The sequence below is a fragment of the Diadema antillarum genome, unplaced genomic scaffold (assembly GCF_040938485.1).
Source record: "Diadema antillarum isolate AM-2024a unplaced genomic scaffold, OU_Dant_1.0 seq00000247_RagTag, whole genome shotgun sequence".
Taxonomy (NCBI): domain Eukaryota; kingdom Metazoa; phylum Echinodermata; class Echinoidea; order Diadematoida; family Diadematidae; genus Diadema; species Diadema antillarum.
The window spans coordinates 555,113-577,393 of record NW_027271291.1 but is presented as its reverse complement, the minus strand read 5'-3'; the positions used below and the strand labels follow the sequence as shown (position 1 = coordinate 577,393).

The 22,281-nt window shown below is 39.6% G+C and overlaps 1 protein-coding gene across 1 annotated transcript in view; it reads left to right on the top strand.

The window, feature by feature from the left end:
• The window catches only part of LOC139729592 (GTP-binding protein Rit1-like), a 37,593-nt gene extending 15,515 nt beyond the window's left edge, over positions 1–22,078 (top strand). The window contains exons 4-5 of the mRNA XM_071640519.1: positions 16,204–16,395; positions 18,604–22,078. Of these exons, the coding sequence (XP_071496620.1) occupies positions 16,204–16,395; positions 18,604–18,849 (438 nt within the window). The 3' untranslated portion in view covers positions 18,850–22,078. The remainder of the gene's footprint in view (positions 1–16,203; positions 16,396–18,603) is intronic.
• The last annotated feature ends 203 nt before the right edge of the window (positions 22,079–22,281 follow it).

Sequence of the window (22,281 nt, the reverse complement as noted above, 5' to 3'; positions counted from 1 at the left end):
TCTAGAACATCATAAAACCAATCTATGACCAAAGAACATTCAGAAAATAAGCCATCTGAGAATTACACATGCTGTATTATGGTCATAATAGTGTATCAGAAATGATACATAAATTCTGCAAAAATTGGCAATTTTCATGAAAAATGAAGGTTTTTCGGACATAACTCCACTCCACGTTCACCGATGTTCACAAATGAGGTATCAAAATATCCGTTGTGAAAGGCTGCTTTGAGTAAACAATACCAGATCATCTTATTAAGCTTCATTAATCATCTATACTCAATAGTTTGATTTTCATAAAATGCAACCTTTCCGTGGAATTGACCTTTTAACAACTTTTGTAACAGATCAGTATACATGCACTGTAATATTAAATAGTAAATATGGATCAGTATCTTTCAGAAGTTAACATGTGATGAACATGTGTAATTAATACATTGTACATGTAGACCAGTTAGTTTGGTAATAGAGAGAGACCAAGAGAATAACAATCTACTGAAAATAGAATCTTAATACAAGAGTTCAGTAATCATGTACTCAGTGGTTACTTACAATCACAACCTTCATATCATTTCTTGGTATTAAAGAGAAATCATGTCGGTAACTCACGTTACATTGTGGTAACTCACGTTACATGGTAACTCACGTTACAATTTTAAGACCTCTGTTATGAGAATTTGAAGCAAAGACTATAAGTCCCATCATATTTCTTGGATGTGTGCTGCATAGTTATTTGATAATCCAAAATACCATGTCTCAGTTGGGCATAGTAAAATTGCTAGGTTAAAAAGTTCATGTTTCGGTAACTCACGTTACAGCAGCTTCTCGAGCTATGTAAGAGCACGCTGGTGTCCGAAGTACATATCTTATATCGAGGTCTCCACTTTATTTACTGCTAGATTAATATATTTTTGATTTGTAAAACCAAACAAAGTTTGATTTGAGCCTCAAATATAAAAAATAATCACAAAGAGCAACAAAAATGCATTTTTAGGGATTTTCAGGTCAAAAAATGCTTTCTGGTTTCAAAAGGTATAAAAATGTACAAAAGGGAACTTTTCTTAAAGGTAAAGTTGGTTTCATACACTTCAAACTATGGCTAACAAAGTAAGATTATCAGTTGTCCTGAAATATGCGGGTAAAATTTTGGTGGTCATGTCGCACAACTCACGGAAATGCCCTAATATGTTTATATGACATAGTACAAAATGAAAGGTGTATGGGAAAATCAAAACAAACTAGGCCATGCAAGCAGTGTGTTATGTTTGAATGATAGCACTACGAAACGCCACAGTTCAACACATGCGAGTTGCATTGATAAGCTGTGGTATCTAGCCAGATCCAGAAATAGACATGGTCCATAACAGAATTAATGGCCCATGCTGTGTTGTGTATCTGTCACAGCCGCAGTGGACACACCCATGCTTAGTCAATGATACTCTGCTAAGCACTGAATTGGGTTAGCCCAAACAACGATTTTTGCTTTCTATTCATCAACTGCACTACTGTAGACTTCACACATTCTCTCTGCGTCTGCTACCTTGGAGTTCTACAGGATGTAGTGAAAAAAGAAAAAGAAACCTGCTTTGTTGTCTTCAATGTATGTAGCTTTTGAATACAATACAAGCATGGACCTACTACACATGGACATTCATTGCTCGTTTAATAATTCATGCACCTGTTTCTGTCAAAATTGTCACAAAAGCATTTTAGACATGCTTTCCTGCTTAGATCTTATCATCACCGCAGACAGCCGGCCTGGATAGAAACAAGACAGCACTTTGAGAAATCTGAAACCTGCAGGCCTAACTCTTTTAATGATTTTTTATATTTTTTTCAATGCATGTGCAATTGCATAGACATTGGGAAATCATCACTCCAGCAATTTCATTTGCGAAATGCATATATTTTATAAGAGAAAGCAAATATTTTGGCAGATTGAACGTGACTAGTAATAGTAATGTCATTTTACCATTTTTTGCTCATTGTTTCAGAGTAAACATGGACAGTAATCATCGACGACATTTATGTCTTTAATACTATCAAGCAACGTTACATTGATGTCCACAAGTCCCCACTTCAGTTTACCAATTTTGTGACTGAAAATTTGTCATGTTTTGAGGTTTGCTGTTCCCCATCATTGGTGTTTATTCAAAGGCAGTTGAATCTGGAAAGGCACCTCAGCCAAATAAGACTGTGAAATGAGGGAACCACGTTCTATTTGTCAGTGACAATGCACAATTATGCAATTGTTATAAAAAAAAAACAACGACAAAATCCCCCAATATGGAATGTACTCATTAAGATGCACATAATCAGGTGGTGGAGGTGATGGTGGAATAAAAGAAGGCCTCATACACTGCGTTCAGAAGATCCCCCGCTTTGTGTGGAATGTCCCGTTTGCCAGGACTTTCCCCGGCAATCCCATTGTGTGAACGCTCGGTGGGACATTCCCTGCTCCCCCGGCAAGCTTGTCGAGTCCAGCAACAAAATTATGGCGGGGGACTGACCTTAATATCTTGTGTTTTCCTCAAAAGTGCGCATGCTCAAATAGTGGTGGCGAAGTAGGCATTCAGGCGCTGTACACATTGCTATTGTAGAAATTTGCAATCGCGCACCCTACAGTGCCACGTACGGTGACCTAACACGCAGCTGAAACCACCAGCCGTGATTTTGCCCCCCTTTCACAGTGGGAGATTTCAGTGCACGTGTGGACGGTCAAACGTAAAACTCTCCAAACTGCCCCCGTAAAGCGAGGGATCATCTGAACGTACAGTAGGGATAGTCCATGGTACATGAGAATCACAGTGTCATTTACCTGAGTTGAGATTGTGCTCCAAGAACTGACCAGCTTGTTGTGAATGCAAGAATCACATTCTCTTTTAATAATTGTGTGAAATTTTCAGTGGTATAGTTATAATGGTATGTCCAAAAATGTTCAGCTCCTCTGACATGCATGCTTGTATTTTATACCGGTAATCTCCTCTCAGAACGCAATAATGTGCAAAAGGAATGTCTTTATCAGCAAGGGCTACAAACATTCTAAAATGCTTGATTGGTTGAGGAAATAAGGAGAGAGAAAGAGAGAAAAAAAGCTGAAGGCCCAGCCTTGACAGTTTGATTTGATGTCATCGACAGAATTAAGCGAGGCTATGTAGGGTGTGGCTACGTGTTCTATGGCAGAACAAAGCCATAATTGCCAACCACTGTAAATTATGACAATACTTTGGTCGTTACATAAAATTTAACGACAAGATGGTAGTAGAGTAGTGACACTGCACAGATCCTTTTGGAGCACCTGAAAGAAGAACAGTTATACAGAAATACAGCTGCTTTTCTTGAAGAGGGGAAAAAAGTCACCCTGGTTTTAAAATGGTTTTTACTGTGGGCATGCCACTCCAGGTTGACCAACTGATACACATATTGTTGTATTGTATTTGTCACTGGAGAGAAAAAAACAATGGGTGATGAGGCGAGGTGACAGGAAGGACACCACCGAGATAGTTTGAGATAGTTTGAGTCAAACAGCACCACTACCCTTGATATGCCTAGGCTTACAAGGGCACTTTTTAATAGCTGTCAACACTTTACCTATTCTAAAGCAAAGCTTTGTATATAGATATGTGGCATGCTTGTGTGTATATGTATTTTACATGTTTGAGTAGTGTCTCCTAAAAAATTATTGCGATCAGCAATAAGCGGGATATTTCTGTCTGTCTGAATGGGTGCAAAATATCTTGGTATGTTGATTACGATTGTTATCCTGCTATTTTGTCAATATGAATGTGACTAATCTGGTTTTATTCCATCAAGCTTTTTTTTTTGGGGGGGGGGGGGGGGGGGAGAGGGGTATGAAAAATCTTTAGATTGTGACTGGTAAGGTACACAGCACAACAACAAAATCAAAAAGATGTACTCCACAGATCAGTGGGTGTGAGGTTGCGTTCCCCTGTGTCTGTTTGCATGCATTAACGTGGTTGATAAAAAAAAAGAAATCTGTCAAACATTACATGGTAAATAATCCTCTTGACAGCTTGCTATGAATACTCGAACATACAATGAGGATGTTCAAAAACAGCCCATTGTTCAGCTTCAGTTGATATGGGACATATATCTGTCCTTTTATATCGACTACAAAAAGATTTCTCTACAGATCGAATATCAAGCCTCCCAGTGCTCCGATTTTCTTTTCATCCCTCCCCGGCCAAGACAATGATATAAATCTTTTACTGGCTGTCAATCCAGGATGTAGACATATCATCTCTCTTTGTGTGTTCCATATATAGTATGAAAGTGAAACAATACGACAAAAAGCCCCCAGTGAGCTGGGTTTATTTGCTCGAGGAGTGTATTTGTCGCAATTCAAAACTTCCAGGTCCCTCAAATTTTCATTATCATGTGTAGTAGTTGAACAAACCTGGAGCTAGTCCAGGCTGCATCGTCCCTTTAATACTTCTTGCCATCCCCGTTTTCTGTTTGGCGGGAGAAATTCAGTTTGGGTTTCACATGGTGTAATACAACATAGGGGAATTCAAATTATTTTAATGTGTACATTTGGCAGCCTTTCCTTTTTGTTGAAATGTCGCACAAGAATGCACAATATAATTATATTTTATAACAACTTTATTGCTGGTGTAAACACAAAACCAGGAAGAGGGAGATAGAGAGAGAAAGAGTCAGAGAGACAGACAGACAGAGAGATAAATAGAGAGACAAAGATAGACAGAAGAATCAGATGTGATTTGGAGAAGACAGAGGGACTGATCAAGGGAGATTGATAGTCTCTGTGCAAGTCAACCAGACATATTTACAGTGAGTTATATTTAAGAGAGATAGAAGAAAAGCACATACCTGGTTTCAGTGTTTGTACTTTTACATTCCACTCTGCAACAGCCAGGAGAGAAGACTAGTTAGCCCTCCACTCCAACGAATTTATTCGTACATATCAAATTTATGTTCTATGAAGAATGAATAATGTAACATTACTTTCTATTTTTATTGCTAAGTGTCCACTTCGAGAAGCCAGGCAATAGATGCTGCAACATGTATTAACAATGGATTTTAACTCAATCTCACATTCTTATAGCTGCTCTAAAGCAGACTTCACACGCCCCCCCCCAAAAAAGGAAAAAAACAAGAACAAAAAGAAAAATGACTGACAAAGGTGCATTTATCAGCTCACTTACAGTGTAGAATCACGGTTTTCAAACAATTTATAGGGAGATTGGGCAGATGATTAAAGCAAAGCTTTAACAGCAAAGCTGTTCTGCTTAATGGAGTTCAAAATATCTTTCTCAAATGACGAAAAAAATGCAATCTGAAACATTTTTTAGGCAGAGATGATAACTGCAAAGTTGTGTTGAAACGTGTTTATAGCTTGGACCTACCCATACCAACTACTGTAAAAGTGGATATTTTCGCTTGACTAATTTTTCGCGCTCGGCGGGGTAAGAAAAGTTTTTTTGTGTGTTTTCAATTCTGCGAAATTAAGACATCAGCTACTGGGACACATGGCAAGGAAACATATTCGCATGCTTTTATTTTTGCGCTAGTTTCTGGTTGCGCGAAATGCACGAAAATTTCAACACCGCGAAAATGTCCACGTTTACAGTACATGACCTCTGCTCCTCATACCAAACAGCACATTGGTGCTGCCTTCTTCGTAACTCGTTATAGAGATGATGAATTCAACAACATGAGGAATGCAAGAAAAGGTTTAGGGGAAATCCAGTCCAAATATAAGTTAGTCTGATAAAAAAGACTAAAATCTTACGAGTTCAACGGTAGAAATTTGACTGAAATCGAATGAAAAATAAGGAAGTTCTGACATTTTGAAGTTTTTAAAATTTCTGCAAAACAGTTCTTGTACAGTGGATATGATTATGCAAATGATTGAGCTAACCATGTCATATTACCTCACAATTTCCCATTGATACTTTACACACAAAAAAAAATTGAATAAAATTCAATGTTTCTGTCATTGAAGTCTGAAACATGATGTTATTCCTGATTGAAAAACTTCAGAATAGTGATCAGTTGGATATACCAGGAGTTGAGCCTTTGGCATACACTGCATTCGAATGAAAAACTGGAAATTTCTAAATTTTATGTACAAACTATATGGCAGGTTGCGAGGGTATGACATGCTCACTTTGCCATTTGTATCATATTGACCATTTTTTTATGGAACGGTTTCCTGAAAAATTAATGAATCTTCAAAATGTCATAACTTTCTTATTTTTCAACCAATTTTGGTCAAAATTTTACGGTTGAACTCATAATATTTTACTCTTTCTTATAAGGCATCATATATTTGGACTGGATTTCCCCTTTAATAGCAAATGCATCTATAGCTGGTATTGAAACACGTTTCTAACATGGGAAAGTTGATAGACGCAGCCAAAGATTATGGTCTCTGGAAAAATGAGAGGTAGGAGGGGATGGGTAACTATTAGATTGTGGCTGACATCAAGATTCTTTTCGTCATCATTATTGGGGAATAGTTTTTTTGCAATATTTTGGGCCCAGTCCAGTATGCGTAGACTTTCCCATTTTGCCTTTGCTGTCGTGGGAAAGTTAAAAAAAAAAAAAAAAAACAGAACAAAAAAACCCACAGACTATTTGTAGGTAGTGGGCCTGTTACATGATACTATACCAGGAAATATGCTCACACCTACGGACTATTTTTTAGCTTGTCTGTTGCATATGGTAGGTACCCACCTATTCATCCTTTATGAACTTGTTACAATGTATATGGCAGGTATTGCTGATGTGTTCTCATCTTGTTGCATAATCTAAATGCAGAACTCATATAATTATCTCAGCTATCTATTCAACATGCATCTTAAAAAGTTTTTGTTTCAGACTATCAGGTACATGTACAATGTACATAGCAATGCTGAGTAGCACAAGTCATTAAGACACTCAATAGACAATTGCTAGTTTCTGTTATGTTGGAACCAGACATTTGTGATTTCGTTGTTATGGTTTCATTAGCAGCACTAAAACCGAATCCGTATGTTTATACGACATGAAAGCAAAAAGATGCTTAGTTAGATTTCGAAATTTTCAGATTTTGACCTTCTGTGAAATGCACAATTCATCAAATGACCAGGAAAGGTATTTTTACCAAACTGAAAAGGAAAACAAAAATAGTTAGAATATCTATTCTATTTATTAAAACTTTGTAACAAAAAGATCCAGTCCATGTTCGAAATGCATTTAATTAAAATATTAAACGCAAGTAAAACAGGACATTGAAAGTAAATCTTTATAAACAAGAAAGAAAGATAGAACATAATGAAATTCTAACTTAGCTTTCGAACCAGTTTGTGTATGGGCACTGGGACAATTCATTTTTCTTTGTTGTTGTTGCTTCCATTGGGGAATTGTATGTGTAGTCATTTTTTTTTTTTTTTTTTTGGGTGGGGTCTTTTATCTGCAGGTGGCTGCCTTAGAATTGTTGAAGGAGATGTGTTTGAACAGATGACACTCTATGTACTTGCCAATGACTGTCCTACTCTTATGTTTTCAAAGCAGACATGGGCTTACACTTCACTCATGTTCCAATGACTTGCAAATCAAAAACCCGACCAGACAACCGCTCAACAGCCCAGTTGGCACTATGAAGTTCCAATCTTCTCAGTTGCCCATTAGCCACATCCTGTTTTGCAGGTTCTTTTTTTTTTTTTTTTTTTTTTTTTTTTTTTTTTTGGGGGGGGGGTCTTTTTTCCCCTCTCTTTCTCATTGCTTATCTTTTTTTTTCTCTCTCCAAAATTCAAGCCACTGTGACTACAACTAGTTTGAGAGACACAACTTTTTTGATGATGATGATGATGATAGTGATGATGAAAATAATCGTAATTACTGCCCCACAGCATTCTAAAGTTCTTTTGCATCCTTCATATTCTAAATGCAGTTATTCAAATATTTGATTTAAATTTGTTGTACTCATCATTTGAATGAAAAATGATAAAAGATCAGAACTCAGAAGAACACAAGTTCCTCATGAACAACTGCTGTATGGTACAGTGTAAATTTCATGTTTATTAAACTGACAGGTAAAAGTGACTGTTTGCTTTTAACCGTTGAGGACGAGTCCCGAGTATACTCGGGCAAGTGTCTATGGAAAATGCATCTTGTAGCAAGATCAGTCTGTCCTCAGCGGGTTAATGTGACTGTGAATACATGTACAACTGAGGCTATTTATATGTTGTGTAATGATCTGAATAAATGTTGCACTTGTACACTACGTACAATTGTCACTATGTGAAATTCATCAACAACAGGTTGTCATGGTCTGCAACACAGCATACTAATGACTACAATGTATGATGCAGATTAGCCCAGACTGGGGCCTTACAGATGTCACTGGCAATGAAATTTGGGAACAAGGCGCATTATTCTAGTTCGGATATTGCTTACATCACGTTTAAAGGGGGAATTTCTGTGCGAGGAAGGTAAATAATTTTAACAGCAGAAGTGGAAAAAGTAAGGATGGGGGGGGGGGGAGGGAGAGGGAGTTGAAGATAGACTCAGGACTCGGGACTACTCGAAAAGTAGGAAGTGAAATTGTGATAACGCATGCAGGAATAATACTGCAAACGAAATTGACTCCAATTGGACCATCTAAAGTATCAGCATTCATTTCCTGAGGACTGCTGCCACTGATGATAAGAAAGTTTTAAAAAGGCCAATATATTAGTTATCATATTGTAAACTAAGTAATGCCATACAATGCGTATATGTAAGGCTGTGTGTGCACTGAACAAGAGTGGTACATTTGTATAATCAGTGAGCACATACATAGTGTACAATGAGCGGAAAATTATGCATCCTTGTGGGCAGCTTATTTTCATCCACATGATAAACATGATTTCAAAAATTCTTTTTGAATTGTTCAAATACATTTTATTTTTCTTTTAATCTAGTCCCACAGGAAATCTTCAACATAATTTGGTCATGATCTAATAAATGAAGTCTGATTATTATCGAGAATGTTAAACTCTTTAATTCCTTGAAGCTTTAATTCTGTGAGCCTTTTCCTTGGGTGTATGTTTGTGTGTGTGTGTGTGCATGGGGGTTGCTAGGCACACCCCTGTACAGTGCCACCGATCTGTTGAACCTGCTCAGTCTTGCTGCACTCGTAGCGTTGTTGCCAATCTGTGCTGAGTAGGTGTTACTGATTTAAAGTCACTTGACTTCCCGTTCACACCCAATGCTCATTGGGTGTTAAGCCCAGTGTAATCCTGTTGAATTTATGTGAGTCGCTCAACACCCTTTTTGATCCGATTCCAAATCTGGCTACACCCTTCCCCTAAATCTCTCTTAAATCTTGATTAGTATATATATGATAGCAATTGTGCACTGGGGGTTTTTAAAGTTGAATTCTTGTGATAATTGAACAAAGACTATTGTCTTCAGAGTTAATACTTTTGTTTGTTGTTAAATTCGTGAATAGTTTCCGACTCTCTATATTCATGAAAATGATGAATTAAATACAGCAGTTAATATGTTTCACAAGACATTTAGATTATCTGTTACAATCATACAGTGTATGAGATGTGAGATGAATGCAAATTCGATTTGCTTGTGTACCTCACAGGTCTTTGCAATAATTTTCCTTTTTGAAAATTAAATTAACTTAAAAAAACATTACTTTCTTTGCATTACGAGCTTGTGATGGTATGCAATGGTGACTTTAATTGAAGGATTTTTCATATAATAGTTGCTTAATCATGGAAGACAAAGTAATTCTTATATTTGTAAGTTTAATTTTACAACCCAGCCATGGTCAGAGAGCTTTGAGGTGCTGATGCTACGCCCTCATTGTATTACACTGTAGGCATACTGTGATTGTGGCTGACATCACTGTTTCACAAAGAATAGTTTGCAAATGCGAAATTCCATAACTTTCCAACTTCTTATCAGATGTTAATGAAACTTATGATATACAGCTTTGCTCATATGAGTCTGCTATAGTTATAAGATTCAAGCTGTGAATGTGGGTTTGATATTTCACTTTAACAGCAATGTCCACTCAATACTGGATTGGCTTTTCACCATGGAACACTACTACAGTTGGTACAAGTGCTTTTTTCCCCCCACTTTCACTTTAGAGCTTTCGTAAGGGATAGGTAGTATCTAAAGTCCATTTCATGTCAAGAGTTCCACAATGCAGGCAGCTTTTCATGAGACGTGAAAGATTTGCGGTCACTATTATGATATACATTGTACACTAGTCGTACTGGCCCTGGACAACACTTCAAACACTCTAGTATTGCAACAAAGCACTGGCGGTAGAAGTACTGTAGACACCAGGTATTTTGCTGCAACAAAGGAATGCTTTGTGCATCCGAGTCTACATTGTACAAGTTTGTGTTGCTGACTGTGCACATTCAATGCTTTTACGAGGCATGGTCGCATTTAACATTCACTTGATATGTGATCTCACATGGGATAGAAGAGATGATACAGTCTTTCAGTTAGGCACATTTGAATACTCGAGTTACAAATATTCCTATTTTATTATAGATCATATGCATTTGCAATTAATGTATGCCTAAATCACCTGGACCGCTCCAATTAAAGTGTCAGTTTATTCACATGACAAACAACATGATTTAGAATGGAAAGAAGAAACCACACACCCACAAAGTGATATTAAACAGCTAAATGATACAAATGTAAGTACCAATCTGTGAACATGATTTGATTATACCCCCGCCAAACGAAGTTTGAAGGAGGTACATGTATATAGGAATCAGCGGACGGTCGGGCGGTCGGGCGGTCGGTCCGTTGCAAATCTTGCGTCGCGAACTACTTCCTCAGTTTTCAACCGATTCCCATAAAACTTGGCACAGATGTGTGCCTTGGGTTGTAGATGTGCAAGACGTATTTTTTGACAGTACCTAAAAGTATGTTGCCATGGTAACGGCATATTATGAGCAAAAATGGGTACAAATCTTGCGTCGCGAACTCCTCCCACAGTTTTTGATCAATTTTTATGAAATTAGGTACAGATGTTCATCTGAATATGTTAATGTGCAAGACACATATTTCCGCAGTGGCAAAAAGTGCGTTGCCATGGTAACGGCATGTTATTTGTAAAATATAGGGCAAAATGCTTCATGGCAAAACTGCTTCATCAGTGTTCTTCCAATTCTCATGGAATTCATATTGAATGTTTGTCTTAGGATATAGGTCAGCATGACACATTTCTTGACAGTGACAAAAAGTATGTTGCCATGGTAACAGCTCACATATTATGAGCCAAAATGATGGAAAATTTTGTGTTGCAAACTACTTCCTCAGTTTTTGCCCAATTTCCATGAAACTTGGTACAGATGTGTGCCTTTGGTTGTAGATGTGCAAGACGCATTTTTCGACAGTACCCGAAAGTACGTTGCCATGGTAACGGCATATTAATGACAGAAGATCAAGGAAAGATTTTGCGGATTTAACTACTTCCTCAGTTTTTTCACCAAAGCTTATGAAATGTTGTTTTGACCAAAGCTTATGAAATGTTGTTTGGCGGGGGTATAACCAGTCGCTGTAGCGACATTTCTAGTTAATTACTGTAAAGATACTGCAGGTTCGCCACCGGGGCTTTTCCACACCAGAGAAACATAATTATGTAGGTCTCAAAAGCATGTGCCAACGCGTACCTAAAGTGTAGTTTTGATTGTTCAGAGTCTACTATTTTGATAGAATATTGACACAATGCCTTACAAGTACAATGAACATTCAGACTTGGCATGATCCTACCCGTGTGGTTAGGACAAACTGAAAGTCTGTACGCTTACAGAAGAATAGGAGTTCTCCTGATTATTATGATGATGTTAAGCTGGCAATAGGGGAATTCCATCATATTGGTTCCTGGAAAGTACATTTCAATGCATAAAATACCAAAGCATACACAGTAGGTCCTAGAGGCTTGATATGGGGGGGGGGGGGGGGGGGGGGCACACAGTATTTGGAGGAGAGTATATGCTTTAGGAAGAGACCAGTCAAAATGAAAGTATTTTTTTTAAAACTCAGCTGCATACTGCATACAAAGCACATCACTTCAAAACAAATAAGGCCTTTGAGTTCTTGCCCTCAAGCACCCCTGCTTGCAAATTTGAACTCTTCTATTCCCACGATACTATTTGGAGTTCAAGGGTGAAAAATCTGAGTGTGGTATTTCTCTCCCCCCCCCCCCCTCTCTCTCTTCCCTTTCTCTCCATATTCTCTTCCCTTTCCATACTCCCCTCCTCCTCCCCCTTCTTCCCCCCTCTCCCCCTCCTCCCCCTCTCTTTTTCTTTTCTTTTTCTCTCACCATCTTTTCATCTGGAGTTAGCTGTTGAAAATCTCTAGACTGCCTTCCTATTGAAAAGCAGTGCAACCAGAGAGTACGGGCTTTTTTACCTTGTTTGCAGGCTCTGATATATGAGGTGCGGGGATTGTGTGCCTGAAGATTTGCCGAGCCAAACTTGATATCATGGGAAAATGCGGCAGTTGGCACGCGATGCCGACTTGAGGAAGGGAGAGGCTAACGTGTGGTGTGTGATGTGATCACCCTGCTCAAAGTTTTCAGGAAGATGTACTCATAAATAGTAGTACTGCAAAGCACACACACCTTGTTGACATCATCGTTAGGTGAATTCAAGTGGGAAACTCCTAGTCCTACCATAGTTGTTCCCCAGCCAATAGTGTTGCATAGGGCAGGATTGAAAAATGATAATGATAATGATATGATGATGATGATGATGATAATAATAATAATAATAATAATAATAATAATAATAATAATGATAATAATGTTGTTCCAGGAAATATTCTGTGTGTGATTATGAAAAATTATGGTTGTTGGAAACATGACACTACTTCAGAAGTCAAATTTATCTGCAGGCTGGCATTAAATAGGTATGGAAACAGGGCAGACTTTGATATCATTTATAAGTGAAAGTAACATTTGCCAGGAGGAAGGTGATACAATACATTGACAAAGCAACAGTTAGTGATCAAAAGAGGTAGTCCTTCATTATCACTGTTCACTGTGACAATATGTTACTTGATGTCAATTTTAGATGAATCGTAATTTTTATGCAGAATAAGCTTGACAGATTTTACTCTGTATCACATGCCAGCTTGGATACAATGCGAAATTTTTAATGATCTACAAAAGTTTTTTTTGTTTGGTTTGTGTTTTTGTGTGTGTGCGTTTTTTTGTTGTTTTTTTTTTTTGGGGGGGGGGGGGAGCGGAGGGAGAGGAGAGTTAGCAGCATACCATAGCTTGGGAGACGCTGTGTATATCCTTCCTACTCCCCACTAAGCCCTTTCAGATTGAAAAAAAAAAACCCTGTCATTTCTAGACTTGTTTAGAAACGTGAAATCTTGTCTTAAATCACTCTTGATCTGGAAGTGTTCCCCAAGCAGTTCTACTCTTGTTATTGATGCATGTCCGTAATTCGAAAAGTTAAATCTTGAAAACACAATCAAGGAGGTGTAGCATGGTATGACTTCAATTTACTTCTGATAACTGTGTATACACTATTTCAACTTATTTTGGGATGTGAAAGGCTGTGGAGTTTGCAACAATGCTGAATGCTCTGTAGCACTAAACATGAATATGGAAATGCGAGTCAGAAACATGATCATGAAAGATACATTTTTGTATTTCAAAAGCCGCCGTATAGTGTCTAGGCCTATAGGTTGTTGGTTACATTTGTTTGTGCATGTGTGTGTTTGAATTGTGAACAAGAGCATAGCGGACAGTCGATATGTGGTGATTGCCTCATGAGTGCCATGGCTGAAGGCAGAAACTTGACTCTACAATGGTGTTTCAAGATTTACTCCCACACAGACAATCAGAGGAGGCTGAAATCTGTGCGAATATGATCTATTTATGTGTCTTATCCATGACATTGACTCAAAGACTGATGAAATTGTCTTCATACAATTTGGACAAGTTTTTTTTTCTCTTTTTTTCCGCCAAACAGTGTAAATTCAACTTACCAAAGTATTCATTTTTTGACTGAGACACACATAGGCCCTACTCTAAAAAGACAAAAATGATATGAGCAGGAAGAATATGGACATTGCCACTTCAATTGTCAACATCTGTTCACCCAAAGTTTGCAGAATGTGAGCTGCGATGTAAAACCTGGAGTAACGTGTCTACAGCTCTTGTGCTAACGTAAACAATGTACGGTATTTGACAAAACAATCCCTGGAAAGAGAGATGATACAACGTACAACAGTTGGACAAGCAAGCTTCTTTTGATGCTGCTACCAACCTCCAAGATGACAATGATGGTATGATTCATCAGCAGTCTACAACAACATCAAAAGGAGGGGATGATGAAAAATGGGAGAGTCGGGAATGCTTACAATCAAGAAGACTGACAATGAATGGTTTGGGGGGAGGGGGGGTGTTGGGGAGAGGCAACCGATTGATGCTTCTATTGTGTGCTGTGTACGAAGGCCGTACGTACGGCATTATTCGTGTGCAGCCAGGGCCTCTGTGTGTGGTGCACGCAGTAGTGTAGGACTCGTACTGGGAGTGTTATTCAGGCATAGCCAGAGATCTATAGGCTTGTGTATTGTACGGGAATGAGTGTACAGTGGTAGAGAGCCTGCGACTGCCTGCTGCCTTCATGCACTGCCCTAGATATGCTGGGCAAACTCAAATACATGACCTGGAGCAGGAAGATTCTGCATGAATATTTATTGCACGATCATTAGTCGATGAGCTGCCTTTGTTGAGGATGTACTGTACATGAGCTCATTTACTCTGCTTTATATTCCTTCTGCTTTTGTGTGATATTCCTAGAACCTTTGTAGCTCCTAACACTACATTTTCTATCTCTTTCTTGTATTTTTCCCCATATTGCTAGGTCTTTTCTCCCCATTTCACAGGGTGTTATGGCTGTCTTTTGTTGATGCAACAATGTCCACCTCACACTTACATAATTGTCGTGTTTTCTACCTCTTGTACCACAAATTTCTGTACCTCATTTTGTCTTCTCTTTCATGTCTTCTTTCTCATTTCTCATTCTCTCTGTAAAAGATTTTTCTGCTAACAGGTCAATCTGTCTAAAAATCTGACATCATTCTTCAAGTTACTAGTTAACAGGCACAGCCTGTAGTACAGTGTACTTGTCCTATCCTCTTGTCTGTACATCTACACGCATGCACACACAGACATACACACAACCATGCACACACACGCTTACACACAGACACACATACATATGCACAGAGCCGCAGTTGCCATAGCTGTCTCGCTTGCCCAGCCATAAAGCGGGCGGTGAGGTGATTATATTTCTGGTGTGGGTTGATGGGTGACATTGAACTGAAGCTCTGGCTGGCCTGGATTCTGGTTTCGATGGAGTGGGGTGGGGGGGGGGGGGTGGGGGAGATGAAGAGTGGGGGGGGGGGGGGAGGAGGAGCAGTGAAGTAGGTCCCTGGGAGATGTGAGAGTGGAAGGCAAGAGAGAGAGTGGGAACTTGAGGGAGGGAAATAAAATGGAGGGAGGTAGAAAACTGAGGGAGGAGCTAGAGGAGAGAGTGTGTGTGTGGGGATGCATGCATCTGACCTGGCATACATTTTTTGTATCTAGTATGCATAATTATATATGTTTGTGTATGTGTGCATGTGGGGGGGGGGGGGGGGGGAGGTAGGACAAAGAGGTGTAAATGGAAGAGCACCAGCAGTGCTAAAATTAAAATGGGGGTGGGGGGGGGGGGGGGGGGACCAAAGACCCACGGAACACATTATGCCCTTTCCCCTTCAATTGCTGGAATGCTTATGATTTGTACTTTATAGGCCTATATAATGACATATAATATGTTCTGCTTGTGATGTAATCTTCACTGTATTATTTTAAGCTTCATTCTTGTGCATCATCAACATTAATCCTTGTATAGGTGTACTGCTTTGATTGCACTTTTTAAAGTGTTCAGATAAAAATGTTTAATATCAAAAGGTAACTACCAGTATGTGTGCAGTACTTTTAGTACTCTTGACTTTTGCATAAAGAACAATGCAAATGCATTTCGTGGCTGTATCTTTGCCGATGCTGTCAAACTCTATAGCAAATATGCTGTATTACAAGTGAGCACATGCCAGGCTTTTCACACCTCTGTAGACTTTGGATGAATGAATCACAGAATTTGAATATTACTAAATGCAATCGTTTTCGTTGTCCATCTACCCCAGGCTGAGTTCACAGCGATGCGGGACCAGTACATGCGAAGGGGAGAGGGCTTCATCATCTGTTACTCCATCACCGACCGGAGGAGCTTCCAGGAGGCAGCAGAGTTCAAGAAGCTGATCGAACGCGTCCGCAACACCGAGGATATCCCCATTGTGCTCGTCGGCAACAAGTACGACCTCGAGCAGATGAGAGTGGTAAGTGTGTTTTAATTTCATCTATTCTGATGAACTCCTTTGTTAGCCCCTCCTTAATCCCACATTCACACTGGTTCGGTCATGGGGACAGTTGGGAGAGATCGTACCATGTTAACGACTAACCGTCTACACTACTCTCATCTGTCCCAGAGCAATGAGGGTTATTGGGGGTGTAGGGCGAGCCCTTGCCATTTGTCGCCAAAGTTCACATTTCCAGCGGGCAATTGAGGAATACAGCTGGGCACCAATAAAGTACAAGCCATTGTCACTCTCCCCCTGCAAATTTTATCCCCGAACGTTACAACCTATGCAGTGACACTGGGAGAAGTTGCGGTGGGCATCCACACTATGGTTTTGAAGGAGAAGTCTCAAGTCTTGCGCAGGACTTTCCCTGTAATGCCGGACCTTGTGTGAATGGGGGGTACATGTAAATCTCCCTCAATCACTGCTGCTGTTAAGAAACATACACCACCATGTAAGAGAGTATGATTATGAAAGAGCTTTTAAAAAACAACAAAAACAAAAGCGTTTAGCAAGAGGTTACATGCTGATCAAGGTGTGTGTGTGTGTGGGGGGGGGGGGGGTTGGGAGGGTTGTTCTGGATATGTGCTTTTTTTTTAAACTCTTAAAATCACGTTTCACCCAAACATAGACCTTGATTCACTTTTTTGCTAGTCTTGACGTCACAGTGCTTTCAGATACAGCTTTACTTGATTCTGGGTACGTGTTCGCAAAATGAACAATATGACCTTCAGAAAGAAAAAAAATGAGGGGATAGAGCCTCTAAGTTCATCAGTGTATTTACTTCAGTCTTGATATGTGCATATACCGGTACTTGTATGTGCTCTTGCGTGTAAGCACACCAAGTGGTGCATGTTTGATTGACAAATATGGAGATTGTATATATGGAATGTTTTGTGTTGGTAGAGGTCAGTGAGAAGGCTCATTCCAATGTCTAGATATGTCATACAAAAGAGTTTTCATGGAATCTGAAAACCCACCCTTTCAAGGTATCCTAATCGCTAATCAAATTTGCATTCAATCAAAAGAACTGAAGTATTTGCCTCATATTGAACCTCCAACGGGCAGGATTTTTTTCTTTCATTATTGCTTTAATATTAGTTCTTGTGTATTTCTATTGTTGTTTGTTTGGCAAGTGAGGCAACATTTTGACAAAGCAAACAATTTATTTCAATTGTATTTTCAGGGGATGTTGGAAGAAAGCCAGGGAAAGTTTTGAATCATCTGTGGAATTAGTTTAGATCACATCTTTCAGAATCCAGAACCTTTGATAAAAGGGCATGTCACCCCATTGAAATTTTTATGACATTGCAGACATGATAGGATATGTGATTGCCTTTGCCAAGATTCAGCTTTGTGGAGGGCTCTTGTTTTGTTGTGGTATTTCAGGGAATATCCCATGTGAATGCATGGCAACCCACGATATGTAACTTTCGATCCTATTATCGCTACAATGGCAGTATTGTCACTCGTCCTTCTATTGATAGGCTCAGAAGATAATGCGAGACTCGATTGCCCAGGTACCACCAAACCAACTAGTTTCAGAGCTGTTCCCAGGCTTTCATTTTTTTCATGTTCCAGACTTTTAAACTCTGAACAACCTTTACCTTGTGTGGCCTCAATATGATGCACTGCATAATAATCTGTCATATGCTTCCTGCTTGCTGTGCCTGAATGGATATTGCAAGTCCAGAAAACATCCTTCCTGTTTAGTACAAATAGAATTTGTTCTCTTTTTTGGGGAGAATGTTTACTCAAATGTCAAAGAGGGAGGAACATTGGCTTTTCCTTCACTCTGCACACACATGGTATACTAGAAATTGTTTGTTGTAAGGCAAATGCCTCAACATTGTTACCTCGTTGATAGCCTTCTATGTGTGAAGAGACGTGGGTTGTGCTGGTAATGAACTTGAAAGTGTGACTTCGAAGGTTTATCAAATTGAAATGAGCAGCATTTAACATCATATTTACAGCTTATGCTAGAGAGTTGATAATAGATAATGCAACTCTTGAGGGGGTTGGGCAGAATCTAGTACCACGAAACCCTGGAGAGTGCAACTCATGTGACAGTTTTGTCACAGCGGTGAGAACTGAAAGTGGGATTGTGTGTGATTATGAGTGCACTATGTTATGCCCACACTGCCAAGCAACTGACTAACAGTTTCCATCTTGTTTTCGTCGCAACAGGTGTCTACCGAAGAAGGCCACGCCTTGGCCCGCGAATTCAACTGTCCTTTCTTCGAAACGTCGGCCGCCCTGCGGCACTTTGTCGACGACGTGTTCCACACCCTGGTGCGAGAGATCCGCAAGAAGGAGCGGGCAGAAATCCAGGCTCTCGAGAAGCGGTCGAAGAGGAAAAGCCGCGGCATGAGCCTGCACAAGCTGGCGAGACGGGTCTTCATGAAGCAGAGCAGTGGGTCATCGTCTACATGAGAAATCCACCTGCCCCCCTTTTTCCCCCTAAAAAGAAAAACTCTTTGTCTAATGACAAAACTGAACTACACAGAGATTAGTAGAGACTTTTGTTCGCCCGTGAAGATATGAGGGCCGGAGGGGTTTTGTGAAGTAGCGTGCCCAGGAGTGGCAAGTCAAAAGAGCGACCTGCGGTGGTGGTAGTGACGTGTCATCGTTAGGCGATGTGACAGCACAGGAGATGATGGAGGAAGCAGTAGGTTGCATCCTGGACAATGTCAGAAATGACCTCTCTGTATCATCAAATAGGAGATTGAGAAGGGATACTTCAAAGGTCCAAGTATTGCTGCTGAACTGTGCAAAGGTAAAAAAGCATCCGTACTGCCCCCAGACCCTCGTGAGATAAAATGGACATGCCCTTTCACGCTGATACAGTATGTATGAAGGCTATGCTGTTGCAAGGTGGAGAACAATGTGTTGTAGGGTAGATTGAGGTGGAGGAATATGCTTTGAATAGCTGAATTGGCTGTAGGAAGATGTTCCTAGCCACTGATGTGTAAATGTGCTACCCAACACACTGTAAGTGTTCAAGCAAGGAAAACAAAAAATGGAAAAAGGAAGGTGCTTGAAGCTTCCTTGAACAGTGAGGAGAAGAAGAAATCTAATGCTGCCAGGCTATATCTCCGACGGTCGCCCTCGAAGGCGTGGAGATTGGCCGAAGTTTGAGTCAGTCAGACGCAATTTTCCCCCCGGACGAAATGCTGCACTTCCAACAGCTGCACAGAATGTGATGTGGTTGGCAGAGACGAAGGTCTGTCCCAGTTGCTGAATCAGAGACAGAACATGATGTGCTTGGTGTCCCCCTGGAGACCTGTCCAGGCCCGGACTAGGAATTCAGACACTTGTGATCTTGTCATAGTTTTCCATAGTTCTTCAGTGAAAAAAAAAAAGTTGAAGTTTGAAAACTTATGCTGTACAAGGGTGTGATAAAATAACTTTGTGTTCCTGCATGTGTGTGTGTGTATTGTGGTCTAAACGTGTTGAGGTGGCCATTGTCAAAAGTAGTGTAATCATGGAAGTATTGTCTTGTATTGCATGTGTTGATATTGGAATTTGAGATGGCTAGGAGTGTACATGTGTATTTCATGGCATCCAAGTGCTGTATAGTGCTGAAGGTGTGATTAGGGGACAAGAAGATTCCCATCTGACATTTTGTCAATAATTTTCCAAGAAAATGAGTAGTTGTCCTTTTGTGTCAGAATATTGATTTGTATAGAAGTTATTATAATACATGAAAAAGTGCTAAAGCAGAAATGAAATGCAATTAACCATATTTTTCTAGCAAGCTATAATGCAATTAAACAGGAGTTGATGTGAATTCCTGCCATCAATTTTCAAATGTGTGAAAGTGATAATTAAAAAAGCGACTTTGCTTTGAAAAAGTGAATAAGGTATTAAGGATTTTAAAATATTCTTTGATTCCCATGTTTGGCTTTTTTAAATTGAAAGTGATATTGAAGAAGGCATGTATTTTTGTACTATACGCAAGATAGTGGACATACCACATAATCTGTACGTATAGGCACAGGGAAAACATTAAGACATAGCAAGATGATTGCAAGCACTATATTATTAGAACTGACTTCACCTCAGTCATCTGCACTGTGTACCAGATTAAAACCCATTTTGCCAACTTTTTTTCATTTGTTACTACCAGACCGTTCTCATGTCCAGCAACCCAACTGATATCACATGTTCAATTGCATATTGATACAGTGTTGTAATCCTGGCTGTGTTTGATGTAGGAAGCTATTGTGGAGAGTTAGAACCTTCTGCCACTGATCTTACTATTTCTGCAAGAAGGATATATCTACAGATAGCTTTTAAAAAAAAGCCAATACATGGCCTTGTGACAGAGGTTTTTGTTTAAATCTCTCTCACTGGCAAGCATAGTCTTGTAACAGGCACATTGGAAGAGGAATCGAAATGAGAAATATCAATAAAGATTTACATCGATAGAGACATGTTAGGCATTCATTAAAGCATAACTACCCAACTCGCTATGTGAGATTTTGCTCTTTGATCTTGATTTTGTTCGTAGCTATCATACCTTCGTAGGCTTTCTATTGATCCAACAAGAGACATGCTTCCTCTGTAAGCCAGTTCCATGGAGCCAAACCTGGTGATTGTGAAGAAACTTTAGTTTTGAGATTTTATTTCAGCATTTAAAACAAAAATGGACCAAAAAAAGGAACAGAAACCAAACTTTTCAAACTTGATTTCTGCCTGCCTGCAGCACTTAAGTATCCTCTTTACATGACGAAGTATTATCAAACCTGTAGACTCTGCATGCATACAAGTTAGTGTATTCATCCAAAGCCATTTTCATTTTGTAATTGATTTTTTATTTTATTAGGTTTGATAAGGTTACAATTGTAGATTTTGAAGCCTTCCTGCACAGAAGTGCAGAGAGTATGAAGAATGGGTTCAAAGTATCCTTTCAGAATTCTGACCATATGAGAAGAAAGGAGCACAAAGGCATGACACATAGAGCTGTAGGGGTGTTGCCCTTGCTTGGGGGGACATTAAATCAGGAAAGATGTACTCTGCTGTGAGCTGATTGGGGATTCATTGATGGATTTCCTGGATGATGTAACACAGGAAAGTGATGAGAAACCACTGTCCCTGAAAGCTCTTGATTCGCTGTTGTGCCTGCAAATTACTTCGGACGTCCAGCTCGGTTAGATGCCGCAGAGAAGAGCTGGACATGGCTAATGAAGTCATTACGTGGCTTAACGTCTCCATCAATTTCGGCTCTGCGGATACCCTCTTATGCCTCCGTCGTCTCGTTGTCTTCTCATGTTTTTATTTGTTTTTGTTCTTCCATTTTACATTAGCAGACAGCTCTCACCACTGCTGTGAAGTTTCCTCATTCGAGTTTATTTAATCCCACTCAAGGCTTCCTTTCAGTCAGATCCAATCAAAAGTGTTGAAAGTCAGTGATAACATGACAGTATGACCATTAGTCAGATATTGTGATGTTTAGATTAAAACTGTTAGATAAAAAAAAAGAAGAAGAATAGTGTGACTTTTAAGGTTGAGCAAAGAGACAGCTTCTTGAAACCCTGTGTGTGCTTTTCAAGGGAATGCCACTGGCTTTCATTGCAATGTGTGTAGGACTGGTTATTCTGCTGGTGAGCAGGTGCTGCTCTATGGTTGCATGATTTCATTTACACACACACACACACACACACACACACATAAAAATTGCACATGAATTGTAAGAATATTATGTACTCACTGGCGGGGGGCGGGGGGGGAGGGGGGGAGGGGGGGAGGAGGCGACAAACAATGTGTGCAGAAAGGGATTAAAAAGACAAGTGAAAGTCAAAGGGGCATTTGAATAAACTACTATTCAAGTATCAGTTGCAAATCTGAGGTATTTAATGGGAC